This window comes from Macrotis lagotis, chromosome 7, assembly GCF_037893015.1.
Source record: "Macrotis lagotis isolate mMagLag1 chromosome 7, bilby.v1.9.chrom.fasta, whole genome shotgun sequence".
NCBI classification, from domain to species: Eukaryota; Metazoa; Chordata; class Mammalia; order Peramelemorphia; family Peramelidae; genus Macrotis; species Macrotis lagotis.
The window spans coordinates 197,004,098-197,030,538 of NC_133664.1; the positions used below are offsets into that span (position 1 = coordinate 197,004,098).

The 26,441-nt window shown below is 35.5% G+C and overlaps 2 protein-coding genes across 3 annotated transcripts in view; one reads left to right on the forward strand and one right to left on the reverse strand.

Annotated features, from left to right (window-relative positions):
* Positions 1 to 332: 332 nt before the first annotated feature.
* ARHGDIB (Rho GDP dissociation inhibitor beta) lies at positions 333 to 24,180 on the forward strand. Its single transcript, XM_074194379.1, has 6 exons — positions 333 to 440; positions 13,622 to 13,808; positions 14,779 to 14,862; positions 18,109 to 18,185; positions 22,169 to 22,232; positions 23,562 to 24,180. The coding sequence occupies exons 2-6, from the start codon at positions 13,631 to 13,633 to the stop codon at positions 23,759 to 23,761; spliced, it is 603 nt and encodes a 200-aa protein (XP_074050480.1). The 5' UTR covers positions 333 to 440; positions 13,622 to 13,630; the 3' UTR covers positions 23,762 to 24,180.
* The window catches only part of C7H12orf60 (chromosome 7 C12orf60 homolog), a 144,964-nt gene continuing 139,005 nt past the window's right edge, over positions 20,483 to 26,441 (reverse strand). For both annotated transcript variants that reach the window (XR_012470166.1, XR_012470165.1), the window contains one exon: positions 20,483 to 24,939. The gene's annotated coding sequence lies outside the window, so the exon portion shown is untranslated. The remainder of the gene's footprint in view (positions 24,940 to 26,441) is intronic.

A 26,441-nucleotide genomic window follows, 5' to 3' on the forward strand; every position in this document is an offset into this window, starting at 1 on the left:
AGATAAATAAACCAGGTGAAGCCAAGAAGCTATTTACAAAAGTAGTATTAGGAAAATTCATGGCCTTTGGATTTCAGGCCTTGACCTCTATAAACCTACAAGCTCAGCCTCTTCTCCATATCTACACATAAACATATGCATGCACAATATTTGTCCCTGAAATGCATACTTCTTGCATATCACTTCCACAGGAGCAATCATTTTGCCAAAAGCATATTTTACTTAAGAGGCTCTTGTGTAGTCTGTTTATCAAAAGATATGCCCTGATATGTAGCTCATTGCAAAGAAACAGGATTTGAGGCAGCTCGGGGGTTTCCTCTTCAAGTAGGTTTAAAAGTTTTTTTTTCTTCTATTCAACTTCCTTCCTTTTTATAACTGCCAGAACTGGAAAGCAAGAGCTGAGAGACAGAGGCATCCCAGAGGGAGACGAACCACTGCCAGTAAGTTCTAATGCCAAGGGGAGATTGGAGACCACAAGAGGTGGGAGGGAAGGTGGGGAACCTCTGGACCTAAGTGGCTGCACAGCTACTATTTCTCCTGAAAAAGGATCAGGATACCTTACTTAGAGATTGTCCTATAACTAGAAGGGCTGTGGTAGCAGCTGAGACGATCTTGGCTGTACCAGAAAGGGAAGTCAGACTAGAGATATAGCATGTAAGTCAGAGATAACCCTGGGGAGAAAGAGGAGAGGGCAGACACCTGCCACCCCCACTCCAGATTCCTCAGTGATGGCTAGAGATGGAGGCTCTGAGTGTGTGTGTGTGTGTGTGTGTGTGTGTGTGTGTGTGTGTGTGTGTGTGTGTTGTGTGTGTATGTCCAGGGAAGGGTGCCCTATTAAGATAAAAGCAGGCACCAGGCCAAATTTAGGAGTGGCTGGAAAACTATGTCAAACCTGATATGGAACATCTCAGTGGATGGTGGGTTGGGGTGGAGAAATGTGGTTTCCTGTTTTTAAGCAGACTTTAAGCAGAGCAGTGAAAAATGGCTTGGTGTTCTCCACCACATTTAAATTGCTCTCATAAAGGTACTTTTTGGTGATTTAAAGGAACTCTATTAACTGCAACCTCCATAACAATGAAGTTTAATCATGAAAGCTGACTTGCTGATACGACACATTGTTTTTTATTAGTCAAGCATGCTCTCCTAGTATTTCTAAGACTAAAAGAAAATGTAATAAAATCCTACAGAGATTTGGGCAGAGGACAAAGATGGTGCTTGCCCTCCTTTACAAATGAGGTGATTGTGAAAACAGGTCAAACATGATAATAAACAAGAAAACACACCTGTTCACACAAACTATCCTATATATCTCAGGCTTCTGAAAAATTTAAAGGGGTCTAGCTCTTCCTTTGCATGGTAGCATGATGGATCCTTTTGATCTTTTAGAAGCTCATGGTTGTATCACAGAGTGACTGAAGTCTTAACATTCAGTGTGTTATCATTGTGTGAGTAACACTAGCTGTGTGACCTTGAGCAAGTCAGTCTTCTCTCTGAGTTCTCAATGTCCTCATCGGTTAAAAGGGGATAATAATGACCCCCATTTTACTAGGCTACTGTGAGGATCACAGTGATCCCTATTATAAATATTATACATACTTAACAAACTTTAAAGTGTTTATTGAGTTCTCCTTCGGCCTCTATCTGTGTATAGTTTAATCTATCCTGTAATTTGGTTATCTAAATTTGGTTAAAGGTGAGCGTTAAACTGGTGACTTCTTGTGATAGACTTATTTTTTCCTTAGTTCCACTCCAGGTAGCAATAGGATGAGGAAGACTATAACACTATTCCCCGCAATTTGAATTGTTCGCAGAGAAGGTTTCTGTATTTTGTGAGTTATTATTACCTTTCGTAGCCTAATACTGCAGGGATGGTTATGTATTCATGTGTTAGGAAGAAAGAAGCAGGGAAAATAATGCTTTATTTTTTTGTGCTTTTTGTTAATTTTGCCACCAAATTCCTGATGCACATACATGTATGTCATAGGAAACAGATATTAGTATTATGTATTGGTTGCAAAATGGGAATTATACTCTAAGTATAAACTTTAATGATTCTAATCCTCATCTTTGATGTTAGATGGATGTGTAGTAAGGTCAGAAGTAAAATGCCAGGAATCCCACAGACTGATCTTATGCTAATGCAATGCTTCAGTAGGCAGGGATTTATTGCTGGGCAAGGGGGGAGTGGGGCAACCGTGATATAGAGGATACATTTACCATTAAAATTCAGCTGAAAGTAACCCTATACATGACTATAGAGAAAATATCTTGGTTCTTTGATAAGCAATGCGACTTTAATAATATAGCCCCTGAGACAAAGCATCTAAGATAATGTAAGGCAGGACAGTAATTACTTAGGAAGGTGTTTTCTGAAGTGGTCATTGGAAGAGTGTTTTTCAGTCATGTGACTTAGGCAGTAATTTTGCTGGTACCAAGTTCTCATTTCTGATACCCACACTTTCAGTGCTGAATGTGACATTTCTTTAGAAAACCCTATCATTTTTTGAGTTCTACATCCAGAGACTGGTAAAGCTAGAAAATTTTGCTTACTTAAAAAGACTTCTTTCCTAAAAACACATTATCATCAAAAGCATGTTCTTTTCATATTTTTACATTTGTTATATATAATCAGATCTACCTTTTAAAGAATATCAATAACTATGATGTTTTTATTATTATTATTACTATTATTGTTTATCTGGGATATATGATTTCTCTTTCCTGTGATTCTTCTTGCTCCTTACAATTAAATCTCAGTTGTAAGGAATATGCTGAGAAGGAGTATCAGTCAGGAAAAACCACTTGGTACCAACAAGAGACAACGAGAATAGAACTCTCCTTAAAGTAGTTATGATACTGAGGTTCCATTATAAAGACAAGTTTTTTTTAGTTTCTGACAAAACATCTTTCCCCTTTCAGGATTTTCTCCCTTAGCTATGACTATCCCTCAGTTGACATTTCTCAGCATCCACAGATGACCTCTGGCTTCGATTAAGAAAGGAAAACAGCAAATGGGATATAAAATTAAGCTGTTTGTGAAGAAATTTTAAAAAAAGAAATGAAATAGTTCTATCCTTACTTTAATGTTTATTCAGATTATAAACAATCTCATAATTCCCAGAACCCTTTGTCCCTTTCATACTTCTCAAAGAAATGAGTTCTATTTTTGTGAAGGAAATACTAACACATCCAAAAAGTACACTGTAAATCTTGTGGGAATAAAAATTTAATACTCATTCAGTCAGCTCTCAATGTTCATTGAGCCTGTTGCCTACACCATCAATATTGCCACTGCCAGTACAATGACTACAAAATCAACAACAATAACAAAGAATAGTGCAAAATGAGGGGATAGTTTAAACCAATGGTCATCTTACATTGAATTAACCATTATGGTATTAACCTTAACCAAAACAGGCAGGGTGACTAATTCTTTCTCTCAGTCTATTTGCTTACAAGCGTATTAAAACTGTTTAAACAGGTCACCAAATTCAAAGGGAAATGCCTCATTCGGTACAAATCCCCTAGTCACACCACTCAGCTCAGTCCTCTGATTGGGAGGAGCTAGCACTTGTATTTTTCTCTTCTTACTTCCTGAAGATGCCACAGTAAAAAGTATGAAAATATTCCATGTTGTCTGACAAATATTGTTTAGCAATAGTCTTTATAAACTTATTTACAGCAAACCCTACTAGAAAAGAAATGTTTTCATTGCTTTTGCTTAATAAAAATTATATATAATTTATATTTTTTTCAAGAAACCAAATAATGGCCTTAGACAGAATATGCTTATTTATATATTGGTCTGTGCTAGGTCAAACTTGTGGCACAGGTAAGCTTAAGTTTATTTGGTCTCTATGTCTAAACCCAAATAGTACAAGTCAGAATGTCAGCACTCTCAATGCTTAACTGTGTTTTCTTGGATAAATAATTTTTTAATAGGTCAATGTCATGAACAAAGTTGTGTTTATGCAAACTAAGGGCAGAGGAAAATGGAAACAGTTATCTGAATAATTTTTAAATGAATTCCTTTACTGAAGACAAAGAAAACTATGCTGCCTGAATTTTCCAGATTGGGGGGAATTAATGCAACTCCATTTTTATTCTAAAAAATATCTATGCATGGAACACTAGATGAGTTCAGTAGGATGAAAGAAAGAAAAGATGATGTTTAAAAATTGTATGTTTTTGATACTACATTCTCCTCTTCCTCTTTTATTTTCATAATCATTTGCATTTGAAAGAGGTTACAGAGTGTTAGAGGAAGAAGAGGCAGGAAACAGAGCCTAGAGGATGATATAGTTACAAGTATTTAAAGGAACTTCCTTCAAACTACTGAGCTCACTTCAGCTTGACTCCAGAAAGTGTGAAGAGAGAAAGCTTTGTGAGACTGTGTATGTTCAGTGAAAGCAAGGAGTGTCTTGAGTAGTGGGGAAAGAACTAAAGTGGGAGTCAAGGTATGGAGTCTAATCTCAGATTTGAATTGATTAATTATATGGCATTTGACAAATCCCTTGGTCTCCATGAACATAAAATGGTAATAATAAGACTTCTATCTTCATCTCGAAGGTTTTTTTTGAAGATTATATGAGGACAAATACACACACACAAACATAAAATGGTAATAATAAGACTTCTATCTTCATCTCGAAGGTTTTTTTTGAAGATTATATGAGGACAAATACACACACACAAACAGCAAAGTACTTTGTAAAAAACAGAAAAGTTAAAGAGTATTTCTATATAGCTTTAAATACTCAACAGACCCTAGCAGAATACCTTACACATGTTAGTACTTAAAAATTACACAGGGCATATAGGTGGTGCAGTGGATAGAGCACCAGCCCTGGAGTTAGGAGTACCTGAGTTCAAATCCGTCCTCAGACACTTAATAATTACCTAGCCTTGGGCAAGCCTCTTAACCCCATTGCCTTGCAAAAAAAGAAAGAAACCTAAACCTAAAAATTACATACAATAAATTTTAATTATACAAATGTTTGCATAAATATGTTTATTTCCATTTAAAAAAACACAGATTGTATCTATGAGTACACTTAAATGGTATACACACATATGTGTGTGTTGCATATGTATGCACATAAATACAAGAGTCAACATGGGTTAGTAGATAAAGAAATGGCCTTAGAAATAGTAACACAAATTCAAGTCTCTTTTGTGATACATGCTAATACCCTGTGTGACCATGGACAAGTCACTTAACTTCTCAGTGCTCCAAGAAACTCTCTGAGCTTGGATGAATGTGCTGATCTTCATAGATATTCCTCATTAGGACAGGCCTCAAAAGCCTAGCCCTATCCATAAATATATTTGCATGTACACACATATCTTTATACATATACATATGTAATATGAAATATAGAACATAATTCTGGTTGGGACTTTGGAAAAAAGTTGAGATGTTTCAAAAGAAGATCCTATAGTGAAATATATGATGTTTTAATAAGTATTTATGCATATTAAACATTGATAATCTGTGTTATATAATTTCACAAATAAATAACTGTATTTCTAAATATTTAGAATTATAAGATTAAGATATGGTTGAATTCTAAGGAAAATAAGAGATGATTTTTAGAGCTGAAAAGGACCCCAGGAAATTGACTAGCTCAGTCCTCTGTTTCTCTTTTTTATTGCTGTTGTTGTTTAATATGAATTAGTACTTCTTTAAGTCTTGATTGTTGAAGGTTAATTTAGTAGCTCATGACCTATAAAGTTAACTGCTATTTCTATTCTTTTTTAGTCTATTGTTTGTAATCTTATCTTTAAAACATTATCAATATTTTTTCACATAGCAAATATTTCCTAACAAACATGTAAAGTAAATCCCCTTGCAAAGAACATTCCATGAGAAACAGTTAATTTACAAATTAACATGAGGAGAAATGTGCTATTTAATTTTGATAGTATAATATTTCAAGTTTGTTGAATCTTGAACTCAGTTTTCATCTCCTTGTTGATATTTACATTGTCATAACATTTAAGCATATTATCCTCTTGGTTTTTCTTTCTTCAGTTTGTCTCATACAATTCATTTTTCTTTAAATTTTTCATATTTATCATATACTCTCATTGTATATCTAAGAAACAGACCCAGACGAGTTAAGTGATTTGTGGAAAGTCACATAGCAGGAAAGCAACAAAATCAGTACTTGAACCTGTGTTCTTTTGAACACAACCCAGATTGAAATAGATTAAAAATGAGTAATTGCTCACATCTTCTAGGAACATGTCCTTCTCTGTGTCAGTTGTGTATACTCTCCTCCCATCTCCACCAATGACCCCTCATATTTTTAATATCTGAAAATGTTGAAAGGATGAACATTTCTTGGGTCCATTGGCCCCCAGTCTAAACTGAGTCATATAGCTATCCAGAGCTTTTAAAGCAGTCTTCATTCCTTTAAATGCCCAACTATGGCCTCATTTTGTGAAAAAAAAAGTTCTCAGCCTTGCATCCAGCTGTCTGGGCCTGGGAGAATTTGGTAGGAGGAGGTAAGATTTAAAGGATTTGTCCTCCCTTTAATTTCATGACTTAACTGTTAAGACATACATGCACATTGCCTTACATACTTTGCACATAAGTAAGTGCTTAACTAACATCTGTTGATTTAATTTGAAAGTGAAACTTTTCCTGTCTTATTCTGTACTTTCCCTAACCTCCTTTTTTTGGCTTTCTGCAAGGCAATGGGATTAAATGATTTGCCCAACACACAGCTAGGTAATTATTAAGTGCCTCAGGTCATATTTGAACTCAGGTCCTCCTAACCCCAGGGCTGGTGCTGTATCCACTGTACCACCTAGCTGCCCCTTCCTAACCTCTTAATGGCTATATTGCTTTTTTTTCCCTTTATCTCACTCAGCTCTGTATAGGCAGCAGAGGGTTTCAGAGAATCTTAAATTAGATGTGGACCTTGGACAGCATTTCATCTATGAATGAGGAAAGTGAGGACCACAGAGGTCAAGTATTTTTTCCTTTAGTGATACCATCTACTAAATGATCAATACAGTACTTTGTTCCTAAAAAACCTCATGGTGTAATGAATAGAAAACTAGTTTTGGACTCAGGAAGACTCAATTTCAAGGACTATCTCCAATACACAGTGCTGTATAATTCTGGTCTCATAATTTAATCTCTCGATGCTCTAGGTACTCTCTCAATTATAAATTGTAGAAAAGATGTTCAAACCTTCTATGGTACAGAGAGCTGTTCTCTATACAAGGGAAATCACTGATCTGTTTCTTATTTCTATTGTTCTTGATCTAAATCCAGTGTGGGCTTTTTACCACACCAAGATCTCTGATCCATGTAGTTTACCATCCTTTTTTCCCCTTGTCTTATTAGAATACGATTCATTTTGAAGTCTTGGGAAATATTATTTAGGATGATCTCTTCTCCTTTCTTCATTAAGTTTCTCTTGGAAATGTTACTACTTTTACTTTTAAATTTTTAATTTTATTGACACCTTTTTATATCACCTTGATTCCTCCTCCACTTTCCAGTGAGCTTTCCTTTATTAAAAAAAAATAACATTAGGGGTGGCTAGGTGGCGCAGTGAATAGAGCACCGGCCCTGGAGTCAGGAGTACCTGAGCTCAAATCTGACCTCAGACACTTAATAATGTGTGGCTGTGTGGCCTTGGGCAAGCCACTTAACCCCATTTGTCTTGTGAAAGAAAGAAAGAAAGAAAGAAAGAAAGAAAGAAAGAAAGAAAGAAAGAAAGAAAGAAAGAAAGAAAGAAAGAAAGAAAGAAAGAAAGAAAGAAAGAAAGAAAGATTAAAAGAAAATGGAAAAAGGCAATTCACCAAAACTAAAAAATATTCCAAATGCAATTGACAATATATGTAATATTCCACATCCATGCTCCCCCCAACTATGGCCATTAATGGGGAGAAATGATCAACTCTTTACTAGGACTATTTTTTGTTCATTGCAATCACATATCAATTAGTTTCAATTTTTATTGTTGCACTTTCAATTTATATTTGCAGCCATTTTATGTTATTTTTCTAGATTACTCATTTCACTCTGTACTTTATAGGCAGCTAAGTGATGCAAGTGATATAGCACCAGGCCTGGAGTCAGGAAGAGTCATTATCCTGTGTTCAAATTCAGCCTCAGACACAATAACTAATCCTAAACCAGTCACTTAACCCTGTTTGCCTCATTTTCCTCATTTGTAAAATGAGCTAGAGTAGAAAATGACAAACCATTCCAGTGTCTCTGCCAATAAAAACCTCAAATGTGATCCTTAAGGACAGACCTGACTGAAAAACAGCAAAAGTAATTTCATATAAGTTTTCTATATTTCTCTGAGTTCTTATTTATAACCTCTTAAGCCACAATAATAATCTATTATATTCATGTACTATGTATGATGTATATAGACATTCCCCTATCAGTGGATATCTGCTTTGTTTCCAGTTCGTTATCACAAAAAAAAAAACTTGCTGTTATGAATATTTTGGTATATATAAGAAATTTCTTTTAGTCTTTATTTTCCCTGGAGATCACTGTCTAGCAGACAAGTATCTGGGTCAAAAGATATGCATATTTTAATCACTTTTTAACATCAATTCTAAAATGACTTTTAGAATGGTAGACTAATTCAGAATTTTATTAACAATTTATTAATGTACTTATCTTCTTTCCATTCCTCAAATAGAAATTTTATTCAGTTTAAGAGTTTTCTAAGTATGTTTTGATTTGTATGGTCCTTTTTATGATTCATTTGGAGTATTTGTGCATCTAGCTGTTCATAATTTTAAAGCCTTCTTCTGAGCATTTTTGACTCATTTTCTTTGACCATTTAACCATTGTGGAATGATTTCTTTGGCTTATGTTTTTAATTAACTCCATGTTTATCTTACATATCAGACTCTAGAAATATTTGATGCAAAGATGTTTTTTCTCAACAAACAATTTTCATTCTTATCCAAAGTATATTGATTTTATTCATGCAAAACACATTTAATTACACTGGCATGTAATTAAAAAGAACTATTTTATCTTTTTTTGATCACTTTAGTCCCATATTTGAATCTTTTCCTTGCTTTCTAATCCCATAGAAATAGTGCTTCTAAATCAAACAAAAAATCTTTATAGCAAATTTCTTGAATGATGGTTTGCCATGCCAGACATATAGTTATCTAAATGAAATACATAAAACCAAAAAAACATTTTGCACTAGGTAAGTCAAAGGATATATTCATACAATTTTCAGAGGAAGAATTTCTAAGTATTAATAAACACATGAAAGAATGTTTGAAAGCACTTATAATAGAAATTAAAATTTAAAACTTGAAGATTTAACTTCACACCCAACAAACTAACAGAAATGACAAAAGATAGGGATAGTCAATGTTGGAGAGATTATGGGATGACTAGCATTTTAAAACATTATTTAGTGGAATTGTGAATTAGTCTGGAAAGAAATTTGTAATTATGCAAATAAAAAGGCTAATAAGTGAACCTTTTGATCCTATTGCTGCAAATATACCCTATGTATATAAAGCAAAGTATCTTCATATTCACTAAAATATTTATTTATAGTAGCACTTTTAAAGTAGCAAAGACCTGAAAACAAAATACATCAGTTAAGTTTTTAAGGCATTTTTAATTATAATAGAATTTTTATGGTGTTTATAAGAAACAATGAATTTGATGAAAACAAAAAAGCACAGAAAAATTTACATGAACATATGCAAAGTTAAGTAAACAGAGCCAAGAAAGCAATATATATATATACAATAAATCCAATAATGTAAATGAAAAATGCATAAAACAATTAAAATGAATGTTATAAAGTTACATAAAATAAGACTGACCTCTTATTTTCTTCTTAATTCTTTATAATCTGACTTCTGATTTTAATATTCCACTGAAAATGCTCTCTCCAAAATTAGCATTGAACTCTTAGTTGTCACATCCAAAGACCTTTTATCAATCTTCCTTGACCTCTCTTCAGCCTTTGACACTGTCAATCATTATCTCATCCTTGATACTCTCTAAGGTTTTCAGTATACCACTCTCTCCTGATTTTCTTCCTATCTGACCTCTTCTGGGTTTTATTTATTTATTTTTTTGTTTTTACTGTATCCTTCTCCATATCACACCCTCTAACTGTTCTTTAGAGTTCTGTTCTGGGCCTTCTTCTTTCTGGGCCTTCTTCTTTCCTCCCTTTTCTATTACTCCATTTGGTGGTCTCTTCAGCTCCCATAAATTTAATGACCATCTCTATACAGATAATTCTCAAATCGATCCATCCTGTGCCAATCTTTCTGCTGACCTCTAATCTCACATCTCCATTTGCCTTTCAAATTGAATGTCCAGTAGACATCTTAAACTGAACATGTCCAGAACAAAATCAATTCTCTTTTCCACTAAATCCTCCACGCCTCCTAACTTCCCAATTATTATAGAGGACAACACCACCCTCTGAGAACCTCAGGTTCATAGTCTATGATGTATCTTTCATTCCACCCTATCTCTCATCCCCCATATTCAATCAGTTACCATATCTCAAAATATTCCTTTCTGTCTTCTTGTGAAGGCCTCCTCACCTGGACTATCAGTACTCTGCTAGTCTACTTGCCTCAAGTTATCTCCTTACTTCAAGTAATCCTCCATTCAACTATCAAATTGATTTTCCTAAAATACAAATCTGACTATATCTCCCTCGCTGCTTACCACTCAATATACTCCAGTGACTCCCTATTATTCCCAGATCAAATACCAAATGTTCCATTTGGTGTTTAAAGCTCTTTATCACCTAGCCTCCTCTTCCCTTTCTAGTCTTCTTATACCTTACGTCACCCCCTTGCCCTTCCCTATACTCTTCAATGCAGAGACATAAACTTTCTTGCTCCATGAATAAGACACTTCATTTCTCTGCTCCAGGCATTTTCTCTGATCTTCAGTACCTAGAATGCCCTTCTTCAAGTCTGTCTACTGACTTTAAGTCCCAGCTAAAATTCTGTCTTTAACAGAAAGCCTTTCCCAACCCTTCTTAAGTCTAGTGCCTTCCTCTTGTTAATGTTTTCCTTTTTATTCTGCATATAGCTTGCTTTGTATATATTTACATGTTATTTCCTTTTTTGATTGTAAGCTCCTTAAGAGCAGGGACTGTCTTTTGACTCTTTTTGTATCCTTACTGTTTAACAGTTAGTATATGGCACATAGTAGGCACTTAATAAGTGTTTATTGACTAAAAGAGACATGAAAAGCATCTTCCACTATACTTTTTGCTAGTATGTTTTAGAATTTTGTTAAAAAATAGTGAGGAATGGAAGTATTCTTGTTTTATTTTCATATTTATTAGGAAAAATCTCTAGTATTTCTCCATGGCAAATAATGCTAGGTTTTGGCCACACACACACACACACACACACACACACACACACACACACACACGTATACATATATATATATATATGAATGTGTATGTATATATATATATACATAAAATTTGTCATTAAAGTGACATATGTTTCTACTTTTTTAGAGTTTAAGCATGAATAAAAGTGTTTTTGAGTCTTTTATACATTTGATATTTGATATAGTTTTGTTTATATGTGTACTGCTTTCTTGATATTGAAACAATCTTGAATTCCTAACATAAGTACAACTTGGTTGTGATAAATAGCTTCTTTACCAGGAATTTATCTGACATTTTTGCATCAGTACTCATCAATATATTAGCAATTTTGGTCTATAGTTTGCTTTCTTTACTTCCATGAATCAGCTAATAAAACCATATTTGTCTAAAAATGGATTCTGTATAATGCTTTATTTTGTGAATAATTTATGAAGCATAGTTTTTAATTGATCTTTTAATATTTAATAGAATTCTCCTTTACATCTGGCTTGAATTAACGTCCTTTTATTCTTTAGTATCTCCTTTATGGCTTGCTAAATTTCATTTTCTGTGATTTGATTCTCATTTGATTCTTTAAAACCTCTATTTCTATTATGTTCCAAAAACAACTCTTCAGCTCTAAGTGGTTCTGAAGCTAAAGCAAGAGTTGCCACAGGAACAAGCCACATGCTTCCTTCCTGTACAGGAAACAGACCTGTGCATTGCAATGAAAGCTGTTTTCTGAATTATGAAACATTGACATTTTATTGTCCTTGTAATCTAACTGAAAAGGAATTGTTGAACCAAGATATGTAGGTGGAGGATGTTTTTTTTTAATCATTATGCAAAATGATCCTCCTTCAAGTCTGAGGTTTGATTTAATTTCTGAATTGTTGCCCTAACTTTGTGTCTGGTTTCTTAGAAACCAAAAATCATGTAATGAACAATTCAATTCAATAAATCTCCTATCTATCTACTCTTACAAATTATCATTGCTTCCATCCTAGTTCATATTCTTATTATTTGTCTTGTCATGATCAAACAAATAAAGGTATTGATCATAAATAGAGATATAAAGACTTTAGAGGCCACCAAGTCCAAATCCTTCATTTTATAGAGTGACAGATTAAGTGATTTGCCAAGGGTCACATAGGTAGTAAATGACTGAGGCCAAATTCAAACTTGGGTCTTCTTGACTAATGTCTTGTCTATGAATCTAACACTTTTTGCCATTGTACCACTAAGCTGCCACTATCATTGGATTTACTTACATAGGACAGCCTATACAGATATCTAAGTTAGCAATCTTTTTTCCTATAGATTGTTGCTGTTATTCAGTCATTATTGTTATTATTCAGTCATTTTTCAGCCACATCTGACTCTTCATGCTCCCATTTAGGCTTTACCTGTCAAAGATTCTGGAATGACTTGCCATTTTCTTCTTCAGCTTATTTTATAGATGAGGAAACTGAGGCAAACAGGGTGAAGTGACTTGTCTAGGATCACATAGCTAATAAGTGTCTGAGACCAGATTTGAACTGGGGGAAATTGAATCTTCCTGATTTGAGGCCCAGCACTCTACACATACTGTGCTACCTAGTTGTCCACACCCTATAGATTAGTCATTCCTAAATTATGACATCCTTCCCTCCTTCCTCTTCCACCCCTCCCTACCAGCCTCAATCTATTGCCTTTAGAATAGAATTCATATTACACTATTTGAATTGAATCTTTCACAGTTCCAACCAATCTCTTCAGACTGATTTCATGTTACTCCCCATCATCCACTCTATATTTCAAACAAATAAGCCTATTTTCTCCTCTATATAAATAGGGACCAATCTCCCAGCTTTGCTCAGGCTGTTACCCAACACTTGGGATATTCTATTTCCTTACCTCCTCATCTTGGTATTATTAGTTCTATTTAAGGTTTAGTTAAGGTCTTGACTAACCATTCTAGTTGCTACCATTCCCCATGCCCCCCCACCATGAAACCACTTTGTATTTAGTTTATATATTTTTCCATTTATTTGTATAAATGTGGTTCTTCCCCACCCCAACCCCTCCAGTAGAAAATAACTCCTTGAGGGTAGTGCCAAATAATTTGCATAGTTCTTAGCACCTATTAAATTCCTGTTGAGTTGGACTGAATTCTGTTATTGAACTGGGACAGGAACTGCACTCATAACAGATCATAGATTCTTCACTTCTATTGTCTCTAGCTAACCACTTTTTTCTTCTTTATGAAGGAAATCACAATGACAGAAAAGGACCCCGAAACACATGTGGAGGAGGAAGATGATGAACTGGATGGCAAGCTTAATTACAAGCCCCCACCTCAAAAATCTCTAAAAGAGCTGCAAGAGATGGACAAAGATGATGAAAGTCTTGCCAAGTACAAGAAAACTCTGCTAGGGGATGGGCCTGTGGTAGCAGGTATGTGATGAGGACAGGATCTTCATAGGATATATTGCTATCAGTGTGAGCAACGACATGTCTCTGGAAAAGGACCCCATACTGCTTGTGGTATAGAGTTAATAATGTGATTAGTCTTTTTCATAGATGGCATATAAAGAGTAGAAACTATCCTGGAGTTAACACTCAGAAATAAAGCTCTTTTTTTCTCTGCCTTTTTTCTGTTTCCTTTTTTCCTCAACTTCTCATCACACACACACACACACACACACACACACACACACACCACCTTTCCCTTTTCATCTTTCTCTCTTTTTCCTTCTCTTTCTCTCACCCCCAAATCCAAGAAGACCCTCTCTTCATAACTTATACTTGGTTGATGAAGTGTTCTTCATGACTCTTCCCACCTCCTTCAGGATACTTTCCATTCCATTCAAACTGGTCTACTAGCTAGCTGCTCCCTGAACACAACATTCCATCTCCTGCATCCATCATTTTGCTAATATAGCCTTCCAGGCCTGAAATGAGCTCCCCCATTTCCACCTTCTAGAATCCTTTGCTTCCTTCAAAGCACAGCTGGGCTGCCATGCAGGGCAACTTCACCTTCTTCCTCTTGAATTGTACTATGCATTATTTCTTTTTAATACTTTTTAATTATTTACTTTTACATATGTATTTTATACCCCCACCCACTTGAAGGCAGAGACTATTTCATTATTATCATTGCTATTGTCTCCAATACCCATTATAGTGAGCTTTTAATATTTCACAGAAAAATATTGTCTCTCTGTGTCTCTGTGTCTGTCTCTCTCTACCTCTGTCTCTCTATCTCTATCTTTATCTCTGTGTGTCTCTGTCTCTCGGTCTGTCTCTCCACACACACACACACACACACACACACACACACACACACACACACACACACACACACACACACTTCCAATTTCTATGCTTTAGCAAGTACTTTTCTTTTCTTTTTTGGATTCTGCAGATCCTACTGCCCCCAATGTAGTTGTCACTCGACTCACCCTAGTATGTGATACTGCCCCAGGACCAATCACTATGGACCTTACTGGTAAGTAAAATACATTTGCCTTTTTTGATGGACTTGTTGAGAATCTGGGGAGGTGATTGGGGAAGGTCTTTACACAAGAAGCAAGTCATCAGTGGACTTTCTATAAGAAAGAAGCTAGAGAAGTGCCTTTATGACATAGAGGCCATTAACAATAAGTTGAGATGTTATCATCCACAGAATGAAGTGTCACACCAAACTCAAGAAAGACTCGTGATGAAAACTTAGGAAAGCAATGTCCTTGAATGAGACCAGATAGAGCAGACCCAATATAGCCTATATGTATTACTTCTGGTGGGAGTAATGATATGATTTCTGGTGTGAGAAAACCTACTGTCCCCCCCAATAACTCCAGCACTTCTTTAATAATATCCCAAAGTTTATTCCTTTAACTTTAGGTTTGGGGACTTGGAGAGATGTCTACTCCATCACTCTAGTTCTACTAGGATAAGATACAAAATCCTCACCTCCCTGCTCTCTTCCAATCAAATTGTCCTGATAGTTGTCCCTTGCATGGGTCATTCTGACCCTCTATCTCCATATCTTTGCACATGTAGGGCTTTCATGTCTGTAGTTTTCCTTCATTCCCAATTTAGTGAATCCTTGTATGGTTTCTGGAAAGCACACATCAAGTGCCTCTTCCCATAGGAGGCTGTTCCTATTTCTCCCAGGTATTATTCTCTCTCCCTCTGGAAGTTAATTTTAATATATGTTTCATTTACTTAACTGACTTCATTTTATGTCCCTCCTCCTAGACAATGCAAAACCATTGGCTTTGTCCCTCCACAAACTAGCACTGTTCCCTGTTTATTGTTGTTGAGTTGTTTCAAGCATGTCCAACTCTTTGTGACTTCATTTGGGGCAAAGATACTTGAGTGATTTGCCATTTCTTTCTCCAGCTCATTTTACAGAAAAGGAAATGGAGGCAAACAGGATTAAGTGACTTGTGTGTGGGGATATAGTTAGGAAGTTATCTGGTCACATTTGAACTCAGGTCTTACTGACTCCAGGCCTGGTACTCTCTCCACTTACCTCCTAGTGGCTCCTATACATAGTAAGATGCTTAATCATTTTTTGTTTAATTGAACTGAACTGAATTAAATGGATTAGTAACTAAAAAGTTAGAATTGAAGTCCAGATGAAATTAACAATAGTTATCATTTAAGATTATAAGTCTAAGTGAGAGTGAGTTCAAGGTCCTTTTCTGAGTTTTAAGTTGTTTTTGTTTGTTTGCTTTTTTCTTAAAGAAGGGAGTTAGAAAGCATGAGGACGCAATATGTGCCCAAGGAAGGTGCAAGAAAGTAATAAAAGCAAGATCAGGAGCACAGAAGACAAACTTTGCATACTTCACAGTTTTGCCTAGCACTAGTAATGAGGCTGTATCTTAGCATCAAATCAAAAGTCTGACTCTTTTGAGACAGACAGACAATTCTAGAATAGTAGGCTTGGTGGAAGTAGGGGCAGAGCTGCAGAGATCCACAACTTGACCATATAAGGGCTTTTTGCCAGCAAGAGGAAATAAGAAATTGAGCAGATATATTTCCTGTTCAACTGAAACCACTAGAGCAAGGCTTAATACTGTAAATTCAACTACCCCAAAATGCTATGTGTCTCTCCCAGAAAGAAATTCTCTCTCTTACTAGGACTGTAACCTCTTCCTGTGTGAAATATTCTTAACTGTTATCAGGTGCAACTTTCACTTCACAAAATAAGGTCAAAGTCAAGAACAGAATGAAGTTAAGGGGAAAACCTACCTAGAAATGCATAATATAGCCCACATAGTAAATTTTATTCACTCAGCCAAAATGTACTCACTATGTTTAAAGACTACAATATCACACTCACATAGCAGAGAAGAACAACTAATAGTTTTCCATTTCTCTGTTTAAATGACAAAAGAAAAAAAAGGAAATATTATTTTTCTTTTCCCAGTAAATTGCATCTTGGGTATATTAGTGACCAAGCTATACCATGTTTCCTTTTTACAAATCTTTGACATTCCCAATCTACTAAAGACTATCTCCTTTCCAATTTCTCTTCCTCACATTAGTCACATTAATCACTCCAAAACACAGAGCTGACCATTCCCCTGCTCAAGCTTCAATGGCTCTTTAATGCCTTTAGAATAAACTATAAACTCCAGGTTGGCATTCAAGATATAGTTCCAATCTCTCTTTCTGTACCAATTCACATTACTTTCTTTCTCATATTCCACATACCATCTAACCAACCTTTTTATTACTACCTATAAAAGGTGCTCAATCTTCTTCCTCCTTATCCTTACACGGGTAGGACCCAATTCTTAGAATATTCCCCCTCCTTACTTTCTTCCCTTGGAATACCTGAAGAATTTACATATTTAAGTCTCAGTTAAGATGTCTACTTGAGGTCTCTTCCTGGTCCAGAACCCTGGTTACTCCCCTCAAAAATCCAGTTCTTAGTGTTGTCTTTTTTTCATATTCCAAAATTATCTTGTATTCTTTAGCATATTCAATGTATGTATATTTTACATATGAATCCTGATTACTTGCTAGAAAAATGGTAAAGTGAGAAGGGTGCCAGGGGTGGAGTCAGGACAGACCTGGCATTAACTTTTCTTTTGACTCTTACCAGTTGTGTGACCACAGAGTGATCACTTACTGCTTCTGAGCTCTGGTTTCTGTATCTCTAAAATGGAGATTGTAATAGTGCCTATGTCAAGGGGGGCATTGTGAAATAAAGTCAAAAAGCATTTATTAAGTACCATTTATTACATAAGTTTTAGGAATACAGAGAAAGGCAGAAACCAGTTCCTGCTTTAAAGGAGCTCATGTTCTAATTCATGAGACAACAAACTGTATTCAAACAAGATCTATAAAGGATAATTGAAGATAACCACAGGGATAGGGAACTAATATTAAGGAAGCCTAGAAAGGTTTATTGTAGAAGATGGAATTTTAGCTGAGTCTTGAAGGAAAACAGGGGAGTCAGGAGGGAGAAGTAAGGAGGAAGAGAATTCTAATAATGGAGGACATTGAGTTAGGGGATGGAAGGTCTTGTTCAAGGAATAGAAAGATATTTTTGTAGAGAATATTACAAACTGTAAAGTTTTATCAATGTTAATTTATTATACATGGATGAAACATCTGTTCTTCTTGGGCCTCAGTTTTCTCATCTGTAGGAAGAGGTGACAAAAATAGATAGTCTTTCTCAGCTCTAAATTCTTTATCATCACGATTATAAATTATCATTTTGAATCTACCTCCACAGGGGATCTTGAAGCTCTCAAGAAAAAGACTTTTGTGCTAAAAGAAGGAGCTGAATATAGAGTCAAAATTAATTTCAAAGTAAGTAGTTTGAGCTGGTATTTATGATATATAAATTAATTAGGGATCTTTATATGTTGCCCCACTTCTGTATGAAATGCCCTTTTCCCAGCCCACCTCAGACACTTCTGCTTATAGAAATCAGATCTCACAAAGGTTGTAGAAAGTCAAGGACACCACCAGAGATGTGCAGGACCAGCTCCAACTGGCCAATTGTTAAATTTTCTTGTGAGCAGTTACACATTGGAAATTGGTAAACACTATAAATCAGGGCTTGAGTTAATGGGGTTTTTTGGTATAGATTTTAAAAAATGATGGATATAATGTTATTAATGAAATTTAAACTTAAAAGTGTTTTGTGCATATTTTTTCCTCAGTGAACTAATTATTAAACATTTACCAGAACACCACTGACTAATACACCATTTATAGAGTGGTGAATTGGTTTGATTATTCTAGAAAGAAATTGACAATTAATGGCAAGGAAAGACAAAAATGGCCCTGTCCTCTGATCTATTGATACCATTGCTAGGGATATAAACCAAGAAGATAAAAAGTAGACAGAAAAAGTCCCATATACAACAAAATATTTGAAACATTTTTTGTAGTAACCAAGAATTGGAAGCAAAGTAGGTACTGCCAATTGTACAATGGCTAAACAAACTGTTACATGAATATAATTAGATAGTACTGTGTTTTAAGAAACAATGGCTATAAAGAATGCAGAAGAATGGGGAAAAAACCCACATAAAATGATGCCGGATAATGTAAGCTGAACCAAGAAAACAATACACACAATGATTACAGTAGTATAAGTGGAAACAACAGCAATAACAACAAATAACCCTTACAACTTAATGCTATATAATTATACTGATTAAGTTTATCCCTAAATAAGAGAGAAGATGAATCTTCATCTTTCCTTTGCTGAGCTAGAGGACAAAGAGAGTAGTACATTAGATTCTGTTACTATGATGGTAATGAGCATAGAGATGATAATTAAATGTATGGGAGCTCACCATGAAAAGTCACCAAGTGACAGAGAGTATAGAATTTTTGTTTCTAGTTCTTCATGTCAACTCTAGTCTAGGGCTCCATCCATAAAGAGAACCCCCAGCTCTAGATTAAAGCGGACCCAGTTCAGTCCTGTGAGAAACTTAAACCTCAACAATGTAGGCTTTTCCTTCACTCTAATTCATTGCTGCTATCCTAGAAGCCCCAAAACTTCTCTATAACTAAGTTTAGGATATGATTCAGTCTAATCTAGTCTAGATACAGTCGTTTTAATGATGTCTGACTCTTCATGACACCATTTGGGGTTTTCTTAGAAAAGATACTGGAGTGATCTTCCATTTCCTTCTTCAACTATTTTTACAAATGAGGAAATTGAGGGAAACAGGGTTAAGTGACTTGTCCAGGGTCAAACAGCTAATAAGTGTCTGAAGCCAGATTTGAGCTCATGAAGATGAATCTTTCTGACCCTAGGTCTAGTTTTCTATCCATTGTATCATCTAACTGCCCGTGTCCAGAGTATCCCCCTAAAAGATATTACTGGAATTCTTTATAACAAAATAAATAGAATGTACATAGTAGAAATCATGTATAGTATATCTATAAATTCCTCCACATAAAAAGAGATGTTGAAAACATAACTCATAAGTGAGCATAAGATATTTAAAATGAGAAAATATCCAATATAACTACTGTGCAATTCCTAAAAGTAAATATAATTTTGTAGGATAGTTTAACAAATATTTCACACTAGTCTCTGATCTATGTTGTGTTGTGGAGCAGCTCACATATCCAAATCTTCTGCCAAACCAGATTCTGAGTTGTTGTTCCTCCCCTGGCCATGGCCAACTCTTCCAAAAAAGGTACTTTCAGAAGTACCTCCCATTGATCTCTTAAACTCACAAAGTAACTATTGAAGCTAGAAGTGCACGATTCTTTTTTAAAAAAATATTTAAAAAGACATTTATTATCTTTCCTAACCCCTTCCAATTGAGTAATAACCTTGATTACAAACATGTATAACCCAGCAAGGGTCAGCTAGAGGGCACGTGGATAGAGTGATGGGCCTGAAGTCAGGGAAAATCATATTCCTGAGTTTAAATCTGGCCTCAGACACTTATTGGCTATATGAGCCTGAGCAAATCACTTAACCTTGTTTGCCTTAGTTTCCCCATTTATAAAAGGAATTATCTTTGACAAGAAAGTCCTAGATGGGGTCACTAAGAGTCAGATGACTGGAAAGACTCAATAATAATAATAATAATAATAATAATAATAATAATAATAATAACTCAGCAAAACAAATTCTCACATTGATTATGTTCAAAAATGTATGTCCACTCAGTCCTCTATAATTATGGTTTATCATTGTATTGATCAGAATTCTAAAGATTTTCAAAATTGTTTTTCTTATAATGTTGTCATAAAAAGTGTGTTCCTAGTTTTCACTTTATACCATATCAGTTTGTAAAGGTCTTTACAGTTTTCTCTGAAATTTTCTATTTTGTCATTTCTTATTATATAATGTATTTCATTTTCATCATATACCATATTTGTTGAGCCATTCTCCAATGTTTGGGGCTGCTATGGGAAAAAACTGCCATAAATGTTTTTATACATATGGGTCCTTTTCCACTTTATTTGGTCTCTTTGATCTCTAGGCCAGAGAGCAAGTAAGGGAGCAGACCATCCAGAGAGATGGTTCCATTTCCAAGAGAATATTGAGATACAGAAGAAATAAGTTTGGAAGTAAATAGATTTTATTGAGGGGAATATTAATAGGCTCATCCTGGACAGCAGCAGGACAATGATAGATTCCACCACTTTTCTTCTGTTTCCATATAATAAAAGTCAGGTATTATATAGAAATAGAACAAAGAAGACACAATGCCAGGGATGGCCCAGGGTCCCATGAATTTTGTCCCATGGGAAAGATGCTGTTTACATTAACCATGATACTCAAGGTCATGTTCCTACACTCTTGCTCCCATTGTATAACCCAGTTTAGGAAGTTTTGGGGTATAGTTACAAGTTGTTTCCCAGAATGGCTAAAGCATTTCACAACTCCACCATCAATGTATGCCTGTTTTCCCTCAATCTCTCCAACACTGATCATTTTCCTCTTTTATCATATTTGCCAGTGTGATGACTATAAGACAGAACTTTAATTTCTATTTCTTTAATTATTAATAATTCATATTCTTTTGTATGGTTATTGATATCTTGGAATTTTTTCCTTGGACAGCTGCCTATTTATACTTTTTAGATCATATCATTTATGTGCTGGAAAATGGCTTTTAGTCTTATTAATTTGAATTTATTCTTCAAACATGTTGGATATGAAACCTTTATAAGGGAAATTTGCTTTAAGTATTTTTTCAGTTATCTGTTGTAAATAATCTACCTCTCAGGATCACTATTCAATAATCTAGGTTTAAGGAAAGCACAAAACAAGATAATCTAGGAAATTGTGTCTCACAATTGCCTAGGCAAGCATATTCCTACAGCCATATGTATGCTGTGACCTTTTCTGGGAGTACAGGGAAGTAGCGAGGTTTTCTTCTTTCTATGTCCTAACATAGTGACAGTCTGACAAAAAAGATCAGAAGCCAAGTCCATATGAGCAATTGCTCATACAATGTCTTTTATCAAGGGACCAGAGCTATATCTCTCTCCAAAGAAACAAAACACATGAATCTAGTTCCAGGAAGAATACCTTGGCTGAGCATAGGAGAAGCTGCTCCTATGAATATTTTGGTGTAATGTAGTGTCTGACAAACTCAAAGGGATGGAAGTAGCAGTTAGGTTTTGTATCCTCTCCTCCTCAGAATCCATCTTCCCACTATTTCAATCCACTTTACTCTAAAGCTCAATTCCTTTCATCCTAAGAAATTGAAGACAAAAACTTCAGCCATACAAAATTGATGGGGAAGAGAATGAAATCTGTAAGACCACTTTCTGTTTTACTTATTGGGATCACTTTCTTCTTGTAGGTAAACAGGGATATTGTTTCAGGGCTGAAATATGTGCAGCATACCTTCAGGACTGGGGCTAAAGGTAAGAGACCCCACATTTTCCAATCTCCTGTAAATATGTAAACATTATCTAGTGAAAAGAACACTAAATTAGTCTCTTCTTGATTATTAATACCTCAGACAATTGTTAAACTTTTCTGAGTCTCAACTGCTTTACCTATGATCTAAAATTATCAAAAAGAAAAGAGAATCTAAGTCTAAGAGGTAGGGCAAAAATCCAGATATTCCATAACTCCATATTGAATATTTTATCTGCTACCCTACATTACCTCTAGGGAGAAAAATTCATAAAAAAATTTGAAAAATAAAAAACCTTTTCCACGTACAAGAGGGTAATATTATTGTTACACAGGTCAGGTCTACACCAAAGCTAGAACACAGGCATAAGGAGAGGTTCTGATAAATTTGAAAAGCAAAGGAAGTCAATAATTGATCAAGTCCCAAAGAAGATGTGTTTTGTCCTGAATAATCTGGATTTACTACCTTCAGTGCCCAGTCTCTCCCGAAAATAAATCAATGAATAAATGAATGGATAGATATGAATAGAAAAATAATTTAAACAAATGTCTTTATTTGCCTTCTTTTGGCCATGCATAGATAGATAACACTGTGTCAGATATGCAAAAAAAAAATTGTGTCTATTGTAGGTCTACAATTACTCCTTCATAGCAACTAGAGACATTCATTTACTATTTTCTATACACCTACCATTCTTAATATCTATCTATTTGGATGGTCTAACCCATCTACTCATTTAGCTAATCTCACTCCCTGATCCAGGGCTTCCCATCTTTTATCAGCTCACTGATTGGCTTCATCTACTGATTCCCTGTATCCAGAGCCATCATGGGTCCTTTTGATATTTGTCTTGCCACTGGACAAGACATGACTCTGGAGGAGAGTGGTGCTGATGACCTAGTCTAGTTCTGCCTCACTTAAATCCAATTCATGCACAAATTAAGACTTCACCTTCATTAGATCTTCCTTGAAAAGGAAAGATGAACAATAAAAATTTCTTGTGTTCTTTCTGATTATTGAACTAACACATTATCTCTATTTATAAATCAACTTTATACTTATATAGAATAACCAAATTTTAGAGTTAGCAAAACCCTTAGAGATCATTTAGAGCAAACTTCTTATTTTACAATATTTGAAATAAGCTCCAAAAGGACATACAGTTTAGTCCTTAGACATTCATTCTATTAATAGTCCAGAGTTCTTCACACCCTATCATACCATCCAACCTTGGTCACCAGTAATGTAGGATTTGATCTTTGTACATTCTCTGGTATCATCTTTATTGTCATTCTAACTGGTGATCTTCCTAATGAATTTTTCTTTCTTTTAGTGGACAAAGCTACATTCATGGTTGGCAGCTATGGGCCTAGGCTAGATGAGTATGAATTCCTGACTCCTCCAGAGGAGGCCCCCAAGGGTATGCTGGCCCGAGGCACTTATCACAACAAGTCCTTCTTCACTGATGATGACAAGCACAACCACCTCACCTGGGAGTGGAATCTGTCCATCAAAAAGGAATGGAAAGAATGAGTTCCTAGATGTACATTCCCTTCCCATCCATCTTGCCTGTTGTACTGCTAGTGCATCATGTATTCTAAAACACCACAGTTATGCTCCTCTTTGTGTGCCACCCCTTCCCAATGGTCTCCAAAGCTATCTCATTTTCACACGGTACCCTGTGAAATTTTGTATATTGGTACAATTTTGAAGGTAGACCACAACCTCCTTTCCTGCTATGCTAAAAATAAGTCACTTCATTTCACAACAAATGCAGAAAAGGGTTAAAACCAAATTCCCTTTCTACTCCTCTGTTTGGATCAGGTCTTTCAAAAACCTTAATTTGATCAACATTCAGCTATCATTTGCCCCTCCCAGTATCTAGTGAGAGAGAGAGAGAGAGAGAGAGAGAGAGAGAGAGAGAGAGATTAAAAGCAATCTCCCACTAATAATCCATGTTCCAATAACAGATTCCCACTGAAATATCTTATAATGGTTGCTGCTGTCCTGTTAAAGGGCCTTAATCTGCCTTAATCTATCTTTATAAATAAAACCACCTTGGGGTCTTCTATTTGTGAGCAAAACTGTAAACAATTTAATAGTTTATGAATAAAACTACTGCTGTCTATTATGACTGAGTTCTCATTTTCCCAAAGTCTTCCTTTAAACACAATCAGAAATATTAGGAAATATTCAGTCATGTGTTTTCTATATGTGTGTACCTAGCAGTGCTGAGATTTTGAATCAACCTATTTCACTGGTCACAGTGCAGTAGAGAGGGAGCTCCCATGATTTGTAAGATAGATTTTGGAAGCTTTCCCTAGAGAAGTTTCTCTTGTTCATTCTTTGGATATGAGGTGAAAACAATGTAGTTGGCTGGTCTGTGAAAAGGAGGGTTACTCCTTATTCCACTAGTCAGTAGATGTTTTATTTCAAAAACTGAAGATCCCATAAATACAGATTCTTAACCTGGAGTCCATGAACTTGATTTTTAAAAATAAGTATTTCAATCTTAATTATTTTACTTTATACATTTAAAAATATAATTCTGAGAAGGGAATGTTAGACTCAAAAGGTTCATAACATAAAAAGTTTAAGAAGTCTTGCCATAGAGCCAACAACTGAATTCCCATGCTTCTGAGATCCCTTCAGTCAATTAACAACAGAGTACATTAGGCTCAGCTTCCCAGGAAATACACCAAGCTCAGCATCTGAAATAGGAGAACAAGGCAGTCACTGGAAACTATCCAAGCCAGCTCTATTGCTTCCTCCCCATGCAAGCTCTGCTCTAGAATTTATTGAAGGTTAGCAATCCCTGAGTAAAATTTATCCATATAGAGACATAAAAGCAAAGATAAATGATAAAATTGCATTTCTTTTCCAAAAGTGGAAAACCCATCATGGAAAAAAATCACCCCCAAACAGAGAAAATAATGTCTGAGGGATTATAATGCAGAAACCACTATGAAGTAGAGTCATTCCCATACATCACCAAGAGCTTGAAGGGTAGCAATTTGGGGGAATTGATACTAAAATGGATAGATATATCCATTTCAGTCGTTTTTCTCTGTTTTTATCTCTTTGCCTCAATAGTGCCAGTGTTGCCCAGGAATCTGTGTTGCTTATAGATAGTAGCCAAGACTTTCATGGCTATTGCTAAGGTCTCTGTTGGAGGACTCTTTCAGGTTTTTCTACATATGAGGATTCAAAGGCCTACAGTTTTACCTGCTGTTCCCCTAAGGATATTCTGACATAATAAGGAGGATGTAATATCCTACCCCTAGAAAAATGATGGATGCTGAATTAGAAATAGGGGGTAAGAGTATAGAGACCAAGACTGAATGAACTGATAGTGTAGCATCATTTAAAAACAATACCAGGCATCATGCTCTCTATTCCATGTGTTTTTCCCTAACTGCTGGATTTTCTGGTTACATCTTATTTTCTAGGTAAGGAGGGTGGTACCCTGCTAATTGAGACTGGGGTCTATTATATAGTATGGTGAACCAATGACCTTACTGGATCCCTGCCTTCCTACTTTCAGCTTGTAAATCTGATAGAGCTACAGGAGCCCTGGGCTTTAATCTTTAGGACCAATAGAAATTATTCCATTAAAAGTTATCTTTCCTCCCTCCTTAAATATGCATTGCCCCAAGCAAGTCCTGGGTATACATATGCCTTTCATGCAAAGTGTCCTCCTCTTTTGCTCATTTTTCCTTTGCTTTCTCTTCTGCTCTAGCATATTTCATTTGATGAGAGCTTAGTCAGGTATCCCCACTTTCTAATTGGCATCCATTTGATAGCACACAGATATCTCTGTCCTTCAGCTTTCTAATTCTTTCTCTTTCCTGTCTATAGCCAACCACTCCAACTCCCCATCACCCATCTGTCAACTCTGTGTACACAGCTGAAAATAGGCATAATAGGATGTGAGTGGAGGAGGAGAAATGGGAGCACATTTTTAAGTAGTGAGCCATTTAAAATGCAGACAAAAACACAGACAAGTAGGAAAGACATGAAAATGGAACTTGTATATGTCTGCAATAATTTAAAAAGCCACCAGATATCATCACTTTCTCCCTAAGGAGAATAACACTCAGTTGCAAAAGAAATAAAGGGCATCCGGAATAAAAATTAATCTCCCAACTCCAACTGACACTGGCAGGATCTCAAAATGCCATGCCTTCATAAGCAACATCCTGCCCAAAGAGAA